Source organism: Rhizopus delemar, genomic scaffold, assembly GCF_000149305.1.
Source record: "Rhizopus delemar RA 99-880 supercont3.5 genomic scaffold, whole genome shotgun sequence".
NCBI classification, from domain to species: domain Eukaryota; kingdom Fungi; phylum Mucoromycota; class Mucoromycetes; order Mucorales; family Rhizopodaceae; genus Rhizopus; species Rhizopus delemar.
In genome coordinates, this window is record NW_027137831.1 from 2,052,922 (window position 1) to 2,066,994 (window position 14,073).

The 14,073-nt window shown below is 33.3% G+C and overlaps 6 protein-coding genes across 6 annotated transcripts; 3 read left to right on the forward strand and 3 right to left on the reverse strand.

Moving 5' to 3' along the window:
• Positions 1 to 743: 743 nt before the first annotated feature.
• RO3G_07546 (uncharacterized protein) lies at positions 744 to 1,107 on the forward strand (the record flags this gene model as incomplete). Its single annotated transcript, XM_067662136.1, has 2 exons — positions 744 to 877; positions 1,077 to 1,107. The coding sequence occupies 2 exons, from the start codon at positions 744 to 746 to the stop codon at positions 1,105 to 1,107; spliced, it is 165 nt and encodes a 54-aa protein (XP_067518237.1).
• A 1,206-nt stretch (positions 1,108 to 2,313) lies between these two features.
• RO3G_07547 (uncharacterized protein) lies at positions 2,314 to 2,433 on the reverse strand (the record flags this gene model as incomplete). Its single annotated transcript, XM_067662137.1, has 1 exon — positions 2,314 to 2,433. One exon carries the CDS (start codon positions 2,431 to 2,433, stop codon positions 2,314 to 2,316), a length of 120 nt encoding a protein of 39 aa, XP_067518238.1.
• Positions 2,434 to 5,750: 3,317 nt separating this feature from the next.
• Positions 5,751 to 6,955, forward strand: RO3G_07548 (uncharacterized protein; the record flags this gene model as incomplete). Its single annotated transcript, XM_067662138.1, has 2 exons — positions 5,751 to 6,121; positions 6,181 to 6,955. The coding sequence occupies 2 exons, from the start codon at positions 5,751 to 5,753 to the stop codon at positions 6,953 to 6,955; spliced, it is 1,146 nt and encodes a 381-aa protein (XP_067518239.1).
• Positions 6,956 to 7,887: 932 nt separating this feature from the next.
• RO3G_07549 (uncharacterized protein) lies at positions 7,888 to 8,968 on the forward strand (the record flags this gene model as incomplete). Its single annotated transcript, XM_067662139.1, has 3 exons — positions 7,888 to 8,008; positions 8,171 to 8,207; positions 8,260 to 8,968. 3 exons carry the CDS (start codon positions 7,888 to 7,890, stop codon positions 8,966 to 8,968), a joined length of 867 nt encoding a protein of 288 aa, XP_067518240.1.
• An 892-nt stretch (positions 8,969 to 9,860) lies between these two features.
• On the reverse strand, positions 9,861 to 12,243 carry RO3G_07550 (protein kinase; the record flags this gene model as incomplete). Its single annotated transcript, XM_067662140.1, has 8 exons — positions 9,861 to 10,282; positions 10,342 to 10,721; positions 10,782 to 11,115; positions 11,183 to 11,222; positions 11,279 to 11,422; positions 11,479 to 11,672; positions 11,733 to 12,062; positions 12,120 to 12,243. 8 exons carry the CDS (start codon positions 12,241 to 12,243, stop codon positions 9,861 to 9,863), a joined length of 1,968 nt encoding a protein of 655 aa, XP_067518241.1.
• Positions 12,244 to 13,156: 913 nt separating this feature from the next.
• On the reverse strand, positions 13,157 to 13,657 carry RO3G_07551 (uncharacterized protein; the record flags this gene model as incomplete). Its single annotated transcript, XM_067662141.1, has 1 exon — positions 13,157 to 13,657. The coding sequence occupies one exon, from the start codon at positions 13,655 to 13,657 to the stop codon at positions 13,157 to 13,159; it is 501 nt and encodes a 166-aa protein (XP_067518242.1).
• Between the last annotated feature and the right edge of the window lie 416 nt (positions 13,658 to 14,073).

Sequence of the window (14,073 nt, forward strand, 5' to 3'; positions counted from 1 at the left end):
AAGAAACCAGTTAATAAAGAGTAGTGTTTTCTCGCTTATGAAAATATATGCACATTTTGGTTATATTTATGCTTTTTTCTGTATGTAATGAGTAGTTTATTTATGCATTTCTTGTCTTTGTTATCTTTAATATTCCAATTGTTACATTCCATAAAAACAAAGCAAATAAATTTAAAAGCCATTGTGCAGACTCAGCATAAATACCCTTTTTAGATAGCAGCTTCAATGTGCATTAATTTATATTAACTCTAGCATGCTCCTCATTTGATGCTTTTTTGATGGGCCGCTTGGGTTGGTTACTTTTATTGAAGAGTACCACTATTTATTCATAAAGTGATGCAAACCCACCTATTCTTGCTTAAAACTTATTACGTCCTTCTTCTGTTTCAGTTTAAGATATATAGCTAAACATTTTAATCAGAAATATCTTTGTCATCGTCTTCAAATTATCTAAAACGCGTAGTGATAGAATACAACACTATTGCTAGCTAAAGAACACGCACGTAGCTTAATCAAAAGCCCTTATTATTTGACATGATAATTAAAGAAAATAGTTAATTTGATTCGGTTGTTGAACATGGCCGGTACAGAATTAAAAGCATTTATAAAACAAAGTTTGTCTTGAATCTCTTAGATAGGCTGAAAATTCTAATCATAAATAAAAGATTGCAGTTATTGAGTACAAAAATAGAAAAATTACCATTTTATGTGTGTATGAATTCATAAGCTTAAAAGTGCCTCATATGACAAAGTCAACGTATTCGCTTCAAGTTCGACCAAATGAACTTTCTTATTTCTTCCATTTGTATATCTTTATTTCAACTACATTAGAAAGAACTGTCCGAATAAAGAATAAGAATAATTCGACCAAGTTCCAGTAAGTTTTCAGCTGCATAGTTAAATAATTAAAAAACCAACTGTATGCTAAAATTTCCTACTGTTGTAGAACAGTAACTGATTGTAGTTGACACTAATAAATATAAGTCTTAATACAAGATCATAATTAAACTAGAGTAAAATATAAACTTATTTAAATAAGATCATATAATCAATTCCCATTAAACATATTCTTTTAGAATATGTTTTGTATTCACGAGAGTTCTATAAAAAGAAGAAGTATCAACTAAAATAACAAAATCCAATCCAATGTCAGGAATATTGCTAATCGCTCACATAATGGAAATAACGCGTAAAATAACGTTATGCAAATCAGTGAGGAATTTCCAGAATAAAAGATAATTCATGACAGACATACAAAAGAACAAATGAAAAGTTTTCATAATTATAATTATAGATGACACTTGCTAAAGTACCTGAAGATTAGAAGAACACTTATAATAGAATATATCAAGCCACTCATTCAATAAGATATAAATACCTGTCTTCAATTAGAATAATTTTTACTTTAACTTAAACTGAATTAAAAATCAGTCTCAAAAAATACTCACATTGTTTCTCGATATTTGTTTTTACCGTTTCTTTAATTGCCTTAACCATTATACAACACCTACCACTTCTTCCGAAGTAAAACAATTTATTGCTGACTTACCTAAACTTTTTAATTGGGAGGCCTCCGTGATTGAAACAGCCAAAGCTCAAATAAAAAAGTTCTAGTTTCTCGATTTCTGTTTTTTCTCGTACTCTTTTCTGTTTCCGGTTTACTTTTTTTTTAAGCATATTCAAATTATGAAACAAATTGTTCTTTATATCGAGTGTTATTTACCTAAGCTATTAGTTAATAAGAAGTTTAGAAAGTAGTTGGACAATTTTAATGAGTATCTGTTGACGAGCTTGCGAATTGAATGAAGGGCAAGGCCAACGTCTTCATGAGGCGCTATGGGTATTATTTTGTCACCTAGAATTATGTAACTGGTTCTCAAAAGTAACTTTAACAATCATCAAAGGAGCGGATATATATTTTTTTGAAGGTTGTTTGAATGAAAGAAAAGAAATTTTAATTGATACAATAGTTTAATTTAGTCTGACCAACAAATGAATCCAAAATATACATTATCATTTCATCAAAAATCAAAGTATACATTAGCAAATACATTTCTTTTCTTTTATCTTTTATTGGCAACTTTTTTCTACAGCCAAATTTTGCAAGTAACTCATCATTTTAATATGACTAATAAAACCAAGCCAACGAATTTCTCACCAAAGTACTCAAACCTGAGCGTGGTGAAGGATTGAATATGATTGCAGAAGGTTTCCGCAATAACAGTATCACATTGGTTAGCTACAAATTTTCCATTTGTTTTATTACAACTGACCCAAATCAGTCCAGCGATATTGCTACAAACCGTAGAGGATTCAGATCCAACCTTGTTGAGTATCCAATCCATCAACTTTCCATTCCATCACCTCAAGATCAGCTTTCACCTCAGTGACTTGCCGTTCAACCACCTCAATATGAACCTTCACCCTTGCCATTTGGGAATCAGCCACCTAAATATGAATTCGCGCCATATCAATTATAAATCTATTAATTTATGCGCATTTAACGGAGTAATGGTATGTTTAAAAACGAAAACAGTTCTTCCTAATTTAGTTGAAACAAGGACGAAATTAGTAAATTCATTTGGTCGAAATGAGATGTCACTTTTGGTCGTTGATTTTTATTGGTCCAATTTAGTTATCGTTTTGGTCGATTTTGAAGTGAATGAGTTAGATGCTAGCTCAAAGAAATTTGAAGAGGTAGAACTAGGACCAACATTATCTTCAAATTAGTACCAATCTAAAGCTAAAGTATTAGAATGCAAACGAATTGCTATAGCTAGTATTCATGAAGGCTACTTAAGTTTCACACATTAAACATGGTTTATGTTTTCATACTAACTGATTGTGCTGAATGTGAGGATTAAAAAACAAGTTCTTTGAGACATGATGTCATGTACCTGTATGTTCATTTGACAAAAGAAACTCTATCCCCTATGGCTATCAGTGATCGCTTGATAAGAAAAGAGCAAGCATATAGTGAGCGTTTTTATTCTCAAATAATTACAAGACAGAGGATTATATAAAGATGATAGCTTTAAATAAGTTCGTCATTGATCTGAGATATAGTTGGAAGAATTATGCTTATTTTCCGGGTATCTTTCGCTAACAAGTCTATGTGATCAATATTGGCATCATCGAATCCATAGTATTCAAAGTACAAAGTAAACACGCTACAGTTGAGCTCTGTTTCTACCTTATAAAAGCTGAAGAAAAAACAATGCCAGCCTTCCCTTTCTTCTATAATTCGTTTATGAAAGTCCAGGGAAACTAATTTGTGCAAATCGATACGATTCGTGATTTTAAGATTATATCCAATAATTTAAATCACAGGTTAGTAACAAATTCTTTTTACTAATGACTTCTCTTGAATAATCTATTTTAAAATAAGCTTAAAGCTAGTATTGCCTGTATGACAAATTAAAATGATTTAAACTACAAGCATACTTGCCAACTTTGGACATTTACGACAGGTCTAGGAATAGATTACATATTCTGGAATAAACTTGATGGTTTATGTGAAAGATGTGCAAAAAAAAAGTTTGTTTGCCGTGTACATACAAAAACAATCAAGATCCCATTTTCAAAAAAAAAGAAAAAAAAAGAAAAGAAAAAATTGTCCGTTCCCATGTAAAGCATGTAAAAACAATATCAAAGCGATTACAAATTATCGCAATTGAAAAAGGAATAAATGTATAAGCTGTATAGATTGCTATTGTCTCAATAAAATGACTCATTATATATTACGTGTCACCTTTATTGCCATTCCAGAATTTCCTTTGGCTTTTGCTCTTTGATATTGTTTGTACAAGTTACTTCTTTACTGTGTAACTATTTTATTTTATAGTGTTATTACTTGGAGCATTAAGCAAATAAATAATTGATGTTGCTATTGTATTAATCAATTGATAGAAGAAAATAATACTAAAAAACCAACTGCTAGAGTATACTATATAAAACTACCAATATCTTTTAAACAGATGACCGTGTTGCAAAAAATAAAGTTTAAAAGACGACTTGACTCTTTCTGTAAACTAAAAGAATAATTTCTAAGCGTAAAAATTGCACGAGTATTTGTAAAGTTTACTACGTATAATTAAATATATTATGTACGATTTCTTGAAGAATAAGTAATTGAATAGAAGATTCTGTTTATAACAAAAGTTATAATTATTATGCAACAACTTTGAAGAATGAGTGAAATTTGCATCTTGCTAAAATATCAGATGCTCGTATGCTTCTAAAACTTACACAAATTAAAATAAACACTACTAATACTGATTTTGTCGAACTTTCAAAGTGTTCATATGCAATTAATAGTCAAATTGTACATTAGGACTATTTATAACAAAGTACCATTCTATTATTAAAGATACCTATACGATAAGCTTAGTAAATTTTTATTATAGAAACATTCTATCGTTCAAATATCATTTGCAATGACAATAAAATAGCCATATATTGTATATAACACGTCAGTTTGATCCATATCTATTTTAGCTGCTCTCAAGTATCTATGCTTCAAGAAAAGATGAATGAATCAAGTTCAGCCATATAGACAAACATTTACTTCAAAGATGCAAACTCTTTTTTTTTAAAATAAAAAGACCGATAGGTAGAAAATTTCTATCATCATAGTGGATTCCCAGATATCACCGATTTTCTAAATCGATGATCTGATACCCTTTTTTTTAACAAACAAACAAATATATCGGTATTTCAAACAACCATATTAACTATTTACATTACGACGTCATGGACAAGGAGTCTAGAAAATTACTACAGTACAGCTTCATACATATTAAAATAGCAAATACTTCACGAACAAGTTACAAGTAAAGGCTGATGTTATGTTTTTTTTTTTATCTTTAAATTCTTGATGGTATCTGTGGATATCTTAGTGGCATCCAGGCAGTGTGAGAATGGATTAACATCCAAACATCTTTTAGTATTCGAATACAATCGCGATTCTATTTTATTTCCGCTTTTGTCTTGTATTCAAACTGAATGAATACAAAACTTCAGAAAAACTCAGAATTTAGCAACTGTTCCCGGTATTCGGCTTTCAAACTTACATCAGCATATATTGTGTACCAGCAAACCCAAAGTGCAACAATATAAAAAAAAACGCATTGTGCTTTGTAATATTCAACAAATTCACAAAGGTTTATACATTTCAATTTGTATATTATTATCGAAGAATGCCTGATTTTGTAATATACACAGTGCCCCCGAATTTCATTATAACCGTTTTTTACGAAATGTACATTGTGATCTGTGTATAAATGATGTGCAACATATATTATTAGACGCGTAGAAAATAGAAAAAAATAACTCAGCTTATTGTTGAACATGCCAGCAAAATTTCAAGATAGATGCACATTTATAACAAGCAATTGTCTATACGATATACATATTCGAAATTACTAGAAGTTCAACCAACATTCTAAAAAAGAATTCCCATTATAATCGTAAGTAAGTAAGCACAGACTGTATAGGACTGGATACATGTGTTCGGTTTCTCATATCGTTTATTAATTAAAAATATATAAGCTGTTGTGCACTGGTTCATACTCAGTTCGTTATTACAGAAAAATCGAATCAAATTATATTGAACTTATTAAACTGTAACAGTCAATAAACACGATACATAAAACAAAAACCCGTAATTAGCCTACATGAAATAGTATAAAAAGGCCATATAATTCCTTATTAAAGTGATTTATTCAAACACCACAAGAAGCCTTGCCATTATGGTCCAATTGCTCTCCTTAACTAGTTCTGTAGCTACTCTTTTGTTGCTCTCTTTCGGATTTAACGAAGTAGTTGCTGGAAAGACTTGCACAGTAGCCAAGAGCAGCTCTGATGATGCCATTACTATCGCTCAAGCTTTCAACAGTTGTAAGAATGGTGGTACTGTTTACTTCCCTAAAGGAAAAACTTATTACATGAAGAGCTTGGTTTCCGTCAAGGGACTTAAGAATGTCAATATCAATTTGGGCGGTGAAATTGTTTTGCCTACATACAATAGCAAATTTAAAGGAAAGAGCTCTTGGATTGAAATCCAAGGTAACAATATTCACATGACTGGTGGTGGTCACATAACTGGTAATGGCCAAGCATGGTAAGATGCTTATTTTTGTCAAATGTGTAAGCTGTAAAGCTAACCATCGTAAAATGTAGGTACGACAAGCAAGATCACACCGCTCCTACTGTACTCCGTATTAAGGCTACGAACTCTGTCTTTGGTGACTTTAAGATCTACAATGCACCTAGAGCTCACATGGCTATTACTAGCTCAAACAACGTTGTTCTCCAAAATGTTTATCTCAAGACTGCCTCTACTAGCAGCAAACCTGCAAAAAATACTGATGCTTTGGATGTCTCCTCCTCCAGCAACATTGTTTTCCAAAACTCCGAACTTAATGTCGGTGATGATTGTACTGCTATCAACGGTGGTGTCAGCAACATCACTTTGAAACACATCACCTGTAACGGTGGTCACGGTTTCAGTGTTGGTTCCCTTGGCAAAGGTGGTAAGACTGAATATGTTAAAACTGTTCGAGTTCTCAACAGTGTCTGTAATAACTGTCAAAATGGTGTAAGAATCAAGACCTGGCCCGGTGGAAAGGGTTCTGTTAGTGATGTTGTTTACAAGCGAGTTGAACTCAACAATGTTGAACACCCCATCATTATTACCACTCACTACTGTGACAAGAACCAAATGTCATACTGTACCAAGAACAAAGACTCTTCCTTATCCATCAGTCATGTTTCCTTCCAACACATCAGTGGATCTGCTTCCACCAAGCATCCTGCCGTCGAAGTTGATTGTTCTTCCAAGTCTAAATGCTCCAACATCAATTTCAAGGATGTCAACATAAAAAAGAACAGCAAGACTCAAAAGAACATTTGCAACAACGTTGTTGGTTCCAACAAACTTTCCGTTTGTCATTAGATCATTTTCATATATTACAATTCCTTTACTTTTGTGGAATTTCATTTGATTACAAATAAACATCAATAAGCCAAATATAGCTATTATTTGAAGTCTTATTCCTTAAATTTCAATATATTTATTAAGCATCTTACTCTATTTTATCATAAACTGATATACAGTATGATGCATATAATAATCTTTCATTGTTCAATACAGCAAAGTATTTAATTAAAAATTATTTTTGATGTTCATAAGCTTTCGTTTTTAACTGTTATAAGATGTTTAATATCCAATCAGAAACAATAAAAATATTAATTTAAAGCTTGGGTTTTTCCAATGACACAACTTTGCTAAAAGACATAGCAAAGCTAAAGCCTGATCTTGGCTTAGCATTCTATTTCATCCCCAAAAAGATCTTCATTATGCGACCATGTGTGAAAAGACAAGGAACCATTTATTAATTGGTACTGGAACTTAAGTTTAGTATTTGGAAACAACGAGGAATCAAAAGTGGGGCTTGGTTGAGTTAAAAATATAATCTTGCATATGTTCATTTTTGGACTTTTCACTGCTAATAAATATTTTGGTTGCAAAATTCTCATTAACTGCCAGTATTACAATATAAGTCATACTTTAAAATTAAAGTGATACTTAGCGTATTGATAAATTGTAGTTCATAAGCATAGGAGCACTCGTTGGCGTACAAATTCGACCCAGTGCGTCAGTAACATTTTAGTGTAACAAGAACACAATAAATTAACGTTCTACAACAATGTAATTTTCAAAGCTAGAAGCGATTTTAGTATTTTTTTTCTTCCTCTTCTCTCTTTCTGCTTTTTACATACATCCTCCTCTTTATCATCATGGTAGAAAGTAGTAAATCGCGATCCACTGCCTTAAAAAAACTAGCAAAATGGGCACCTTCCCCAACAGCTTCTTACAACAAAAAAATGAATGCTACTGCACCATTAAGCGCTGATGCACCGTTTTCCCCGATCTATGACGAACAGCTTCAGCAGGGTTCATTGTATATCATCAAAGTAAAGCAAGTAAGTCTTGCTCTTTTTGAAGGTAAGTTGAAAAAGGCAGCCGAGGTAGAAAATGTGACTTAGTTATTCTGTATGTGTTAGGATGGAATGATGACATGTGTTGCTTTTCAATTCTTCGTACGATCGCGTATTATAAAAAATTAAAGTATAAACAAAAACAATAAACTTATATAAAGTCGAATAGGTTCTGAAGTAGAGCCAATGCGTTGGTCAGAAACAAGGTATATCGTTACTTGAGGCATTCTTAGAGATTAACCGACATATTAAGTATAGACAATTACCTGGTGATTTTGATATATACAATGCTTTTGACGAGTATGGAAACCCACCTGTTCATCTGTGGAGCCGGTATTTAAAAACAAGTCTTCCAACTAATTGGTTCTACATGTTTGAAGAAGCAAGACAAAAACAGCGTATGTGGTTTAAACAACGTGATGACTACATACAACAAAATCCAATCCCAGAAATTTGTCAAGGAGCCGATAATCCTTCGTTTTCAAATACAGATGTGTCCTCAATGCTTCTGAGCCCTCAAGACAGCAATGTGTCGTTGGCTATTGCATCCACTAACATCATTGATCCTAGTATTTCTAATGAAAATACATCTTCTATGTCTGCTCATACATCCATGGATGATGGTTTAGAGACAACTAATGAAAGAAGATATGCCATCTCGCCTAAATCAACTTCTTTAGTCATCGATCGTGAGCAAATCCGTCGACATTTAGCACCGGGTCAAGCAACAGCACTCAATAGACAGTCCATGTCTACATACACTAAAAGCGGTTCACCACTATCCAACACGTTCCATAATGCTACAGAAGAAAATAGATTTACAGTACAACAATATTCATCTCAGCTTGATTTCCCTCATGATTCGGATCAATTCTCTATTCGTTCTGATCTTCCAAGCAGCCCATCTCTACCAGTTCCCACAAAGACGCATAGTCGACCATCTATAAAAAACACTGCATGGGGTTAAACCATTTTATTTAATGCTTCAACAATGTTCCATCTTCTTGTTTCCTTTGCTACTGGTATGAAATAATTTATTAAATGAATTGATTGTTCTTTTGATACAAGCTGGCTTGTCGTGTTTGATATAAGTGATAGCAATTTTTCTTCGTCATATTGTGTTGTCCGCATAAGCCTTAGTATTGTTATTTTCGTAGTCCACATATCTATCTTAGCCTTTTTAATTATTGGTTCTACTTCAGATTTGCTTAGACGAGGCCTTTTATAGGAAGGCTCAGATTGTTGAGAGGAAAGAGTGTCATTTTCGTTCCAATCTGGTATTCTGCGTTTATATACAACAGGTAATAATAGATCCTTTTTTGCTTCAATTGCTTTATCCTCTGCTAATTCTGTACTAGTTGACAATGGTAAATCCAAAATGACAGGTTCTGCAGCAGGTGGAAGATCAATCGCCACTGGTTCTGAAGATGGTATATCGACTGGATCGCTCCAAAATGCAGTTTTTAAACTTTCTAGCACATCAAACAATTCATTGCGTTGAACATCAAAAATATTATCGCATAAAGGTTTTGTTGACTATTGAAGAATTAGCTCTTTTACATATTAGCTCATTTTTTAATGACATTACTTTTCTGTTTGGAATAGTTCCTTCAATTGATCCAAATACCTCAACAAACTGAAAGAAAACAATAAAGAGAGAATCGTTAAGTCAACTAAGTTATACAAATGGTTTTTATGCATTACTTCTGATAGAGAAGGGATTGTCACTTCATCCATTGGTGTGTTTTATTAATATCACCAGAGAAAAAAGAAAAGGAGAAAAATTTTGTGCAAGGAAAAAAAAAATAGAAGTTGGGTACAAGAATATATGTGTAAGGGGAATAATTTCAAATAATTGGCTAGTCATCTCTTCTGGATGCTTCATGAGCAGATCTAATAAGTGGAGCGAGTGAAGGAAGAGGATCAGCTAATCTCAAAAAAGGATGATTTAACATTTCCAATGCTGAGGGTCTACGGTCAACTTCAACTTCTAAGCATTTGGCTAAAAAGTCTCTAAAGACAGGCGAAAGTGCTTCAGGATTTTGTAGCCTGGGCGTTCCGTTATTTGCAATCAGATAAAGAGCACGAAGAGGATTTTCGTTCAAGTATGGGGGTTCGCCTTCAACCATTTCAATAGCCATTATACCAAGTGACCAAACATCAACTTTAGGGCCATATTCTTTTCTGGTTACTACCTCTGGAGCCATCCAATAGGGAGTACCAACCATTGTTGTACGTTTTGCTTGCATTTCATTTAATTGTGCACAGAACCCAAAGTCAGCTATGGTGACAAGTGTTACGATTCAATTATTCCTGGTGTATTTAATTTGAGTAACTTACTTAATTTTATATCACCATACATACTCAACAGGATGTTATCACTCTTTATATCACGATGAATCACACCTTTTGAATGTAAGTGTTGAAGGCCTTCCAAGACTTCAAAGCATACAGCAGCAATTTGTCCTTCCATCATCATATTATTAGTAACAACATCCGTAAGTGAGCCACCTTCCATGTATTCCATAACAACCCATAAATCACCGCGCCACAAATAAGAATCAATAAAGTTGACAATGTTCTTATGCATGGATTCCTTCATGACCAATATTTCATTGATAATGAGTTCCTTTTTGGGCTGTTGTTCAAGGTTCATTTGTTTAATGGCAACAGGATAGTCACTTCCCTCAGTATAAGCAATATAAACACCACCGGAAGCGCTACATGATGAATGGTAAATGAATAAATAAAAAAAAAATTTCTATTTAGTATGTGTTTACCCTTGACCAATCTTTTTCATATCTTTATATATCAATGTGGGATCTGCTTCAATACAAATCGCTCTTAATTTAGCGATTACTTCAGTATCTTTCATTACATGCTTTTTCTCCTTGACACGTTGTTTGACAGTACCAGGTGAGCCTGTTAACTGAGATGGACTTGATTTATTTTCATCGTGTCTCTCGCGTTGCTTTGTATTTAATTTTTTTTTAATATCATAGTCTCTTGCGGCATGAGATGCGTTGATGGGGTTGCTAGGTTTTGATATCAATCTTTCTTGTTGTTTAAGCTGCTGTAATTGAAGTTGTCTTTGATATAACTGCTGTTGATATACTATAAAGAGAAAGGGGAAGCTCATTAATTGTTGTGTACAATGCGCACTATTGTTTTTTTTTCCTACATTGTTCGTCCAAGATTCTTTCTGTTGAAGCCGGTTTCTTCTACAAATAAAATAGTTTAACATTCACATTCAAGTGCTCTTTCATTTTCTCTTTACCTTGTATTCAGGCAATATAGGAATGATTTGTTGTTGCATAATGTCCGAGCGATCATTCATTGCATGAGCTTTTTCCATTTTATGATAAACAGATTCATCATGCTCTATATTTTCTTGATAAAATCCAATAGCATCCAATACAGCCTACATATGTGTACACTTTTAGAATGAGATGTTGTTTTTTTCTTTCAATAGGTTACCTGGGGATTTTGATACTGCTCATGCTTACTAATACCACTGTGTTGTAATAAAGTTTGCCATTCTCGAGGCAAACCGGTAAATTCACCCGTGCTAGCATCAAATCCGACGTGTGTTACATGCTTTGCGTTATAAGGACCAGATATTTCCATTTCCTTTTCTTGTTCATTTGATTGCTTGTCTTTGCTTAGTAAATCTACAATAAATAAGCGCATAAGAATTCAGCTTGTTTTTTATATATATTTCTTTTTTTTACCATTGAAGCTACCAACAAATTTATCAAACACACCTTTAAATGTATTTCTATCTCTTGCTTTTCCTAATGCTCCACTAGGTAAATCTTTAAAGGGAAATTGAGAGGAATCATCACTTTTTGGACTAGAAGATTGTGGAGTATATTTCATTTGAAGGCTCTGAGTATTGGGTGCAGGAGGAGGTGAGGAGGAATGGCTTCTGCTGCCTTTGCCCTTTGAATTTGATCTATCTCGCTTTGAGGATCGTCTTTTTGATAGAAATGAGCTTGATTTACTTAAAGGTGTTACAGGATCACTGTTTTTTTCTATTGATAATTGTTTGCTAATACGGCCTATTGTATTGTGTATGTTAAGTTGAGCTTATTTAAAGGATTTGTGTTAATAATAACCTAGTTCTTTCTCAGAAAAAATATCTGGTGAACTTGGTGCACTTTCTGATGGACGCATATGAGGCCTTTGGAGATGACTTGAGAAGGATCTGTGAAGTCCAGTTGAATTGCTTGGTGAAGACATTTCGTTATTCAGGAATATTTATTATAAAAAGGAGCCGAGGAAAAGTGGTTTCTTTTTGTTTAATCTCTCTCTTTTTGATATACAGTAGTTAACAAAGAAATATAGAAAAGATCAATGAGATAAGTTGTTTAATATACGGAAGTTTATCACACAAATCCTAAAACAAAAAAAAAAAAAAAAAAAAAAAAAAAAAAAAAAAGCGGAAAAAATATAGCAGATGTAGAGATTTTACTCAAAAACTCGTTTCTTTTGTTACTACTTTTGGTTTTTTGTGAGACATTTTCCATCTCAGTTAAATAATACAGTGTTTTTACTTTTTTTTTTATGGATGAAAATTTTAATGCTTATTAAAACTCATCAAAGAGTGTAAGGATTAAGAGCGATGCAAGTGTATTAAACAGCTACTTGTCGCGAAAATACAAAAGATATTATCATAGAGAATTGTAAGCAGATAGTTTCAATAGTTCTTTCTGAATTTGATTGATGACAATCTCCTCCAAGTCAGGAGTCTGTTCAAAGAATTGTTGCCAGTGGGCGTTCCAAATGAATCGAATGACTGTAGCAAAAAAAATCATAGGTTGTAAACTTATCATGATGGCGTAAGATGTAATACTTGGATAATCTAAGTGTAGATAAATCCTCGAATATTGAGCTACAGTTGGGATCTTTAAGATTTGACAAGTATTTCTTGAAAGCTGCTTTTCACAGGTCTTGTTTTTGAATGCAAGTACAGAGCATATGCTGCTCTATTTCTGGTTGTTTGCACAATCTGCAGTAGTTGTCGCCTACCTTTGCTGGGATGATTCTATGCAAATTGGCTCGAGTGGATAATTTCTTATGAAGAAGTCTGTACCATACATTTCTTGGAATATGGTGCATAGGGCTACTGATAAAGCTTTCCGGTTGTTGTGACTTATATTTGTGAATTTGAGTTGAAGTTGAACATTGTCTTTAGTTGACGATTCTTCAATGCTGCTATATTGATATCTTCATAGCTCATCTGTTGAATGAATGGGTCAAATTTGATATTTGGTTCAGTTGGATGGTCTTCATTGTCCAATTCAAGATCTTGCTGTTCAGCTGATAATAAAGATGCAAAATACGGCTTGAATGTAAGGTTACCAGTAAGAACAGCATTTTTTATTTTTTGTAGAATATTGGGAGAGCCACAATGTTGTCTGTTTTTGAACTGTATATCATTTGAAAGGAAGTCTCGTTCAAAGAAATGACATGCTTTTTGTGCTTGAAGAAACTTGCTAAACTTGAACTTTTCTTGTGAGTCTTCTTCGCATATAACTTTGAAGGGAATGAGTGGACTAGTTTGTGATGATATTGTCAGGTTATTTTCGGTAGGTAAACGAGGACAGGAGTCCAAAGTACTAAGCATAGGGATTAGTGGATGGAGGCCTTTCATGCTACCGTATGATATGGAATGCTTGAATATAAAAGGAATGACGTGTGACAGAGCATCAAAGAAAGATTGCAGAGTAAATATCAACATCTTGTACAAGAAGTCTGGTATCCTTTGACGACAGCTTAACAGTAATAGATTGATATATCGAAACTGGAAAACCTTTTGTTGAACTTCTACATTCAATAATGAAACACACCTTTGTTTTTCGGCTGTTCTAGAGTTATCCGAGCAATCCTGGGAAACAGGTTGTGAGTCACGAATCGATACATAATAGAAGACGCCTTGTTGTAAAAGCTTTTTGGAAGACTTGTAATTCGCAGAAAATGCCACAACTTGGAGAGTATGAGTGTATTAGTAATGTATGCCCTGCCATAAACAAAGAGTTGGCGCTGTGAATGAATCTTAAACGAGCTTTC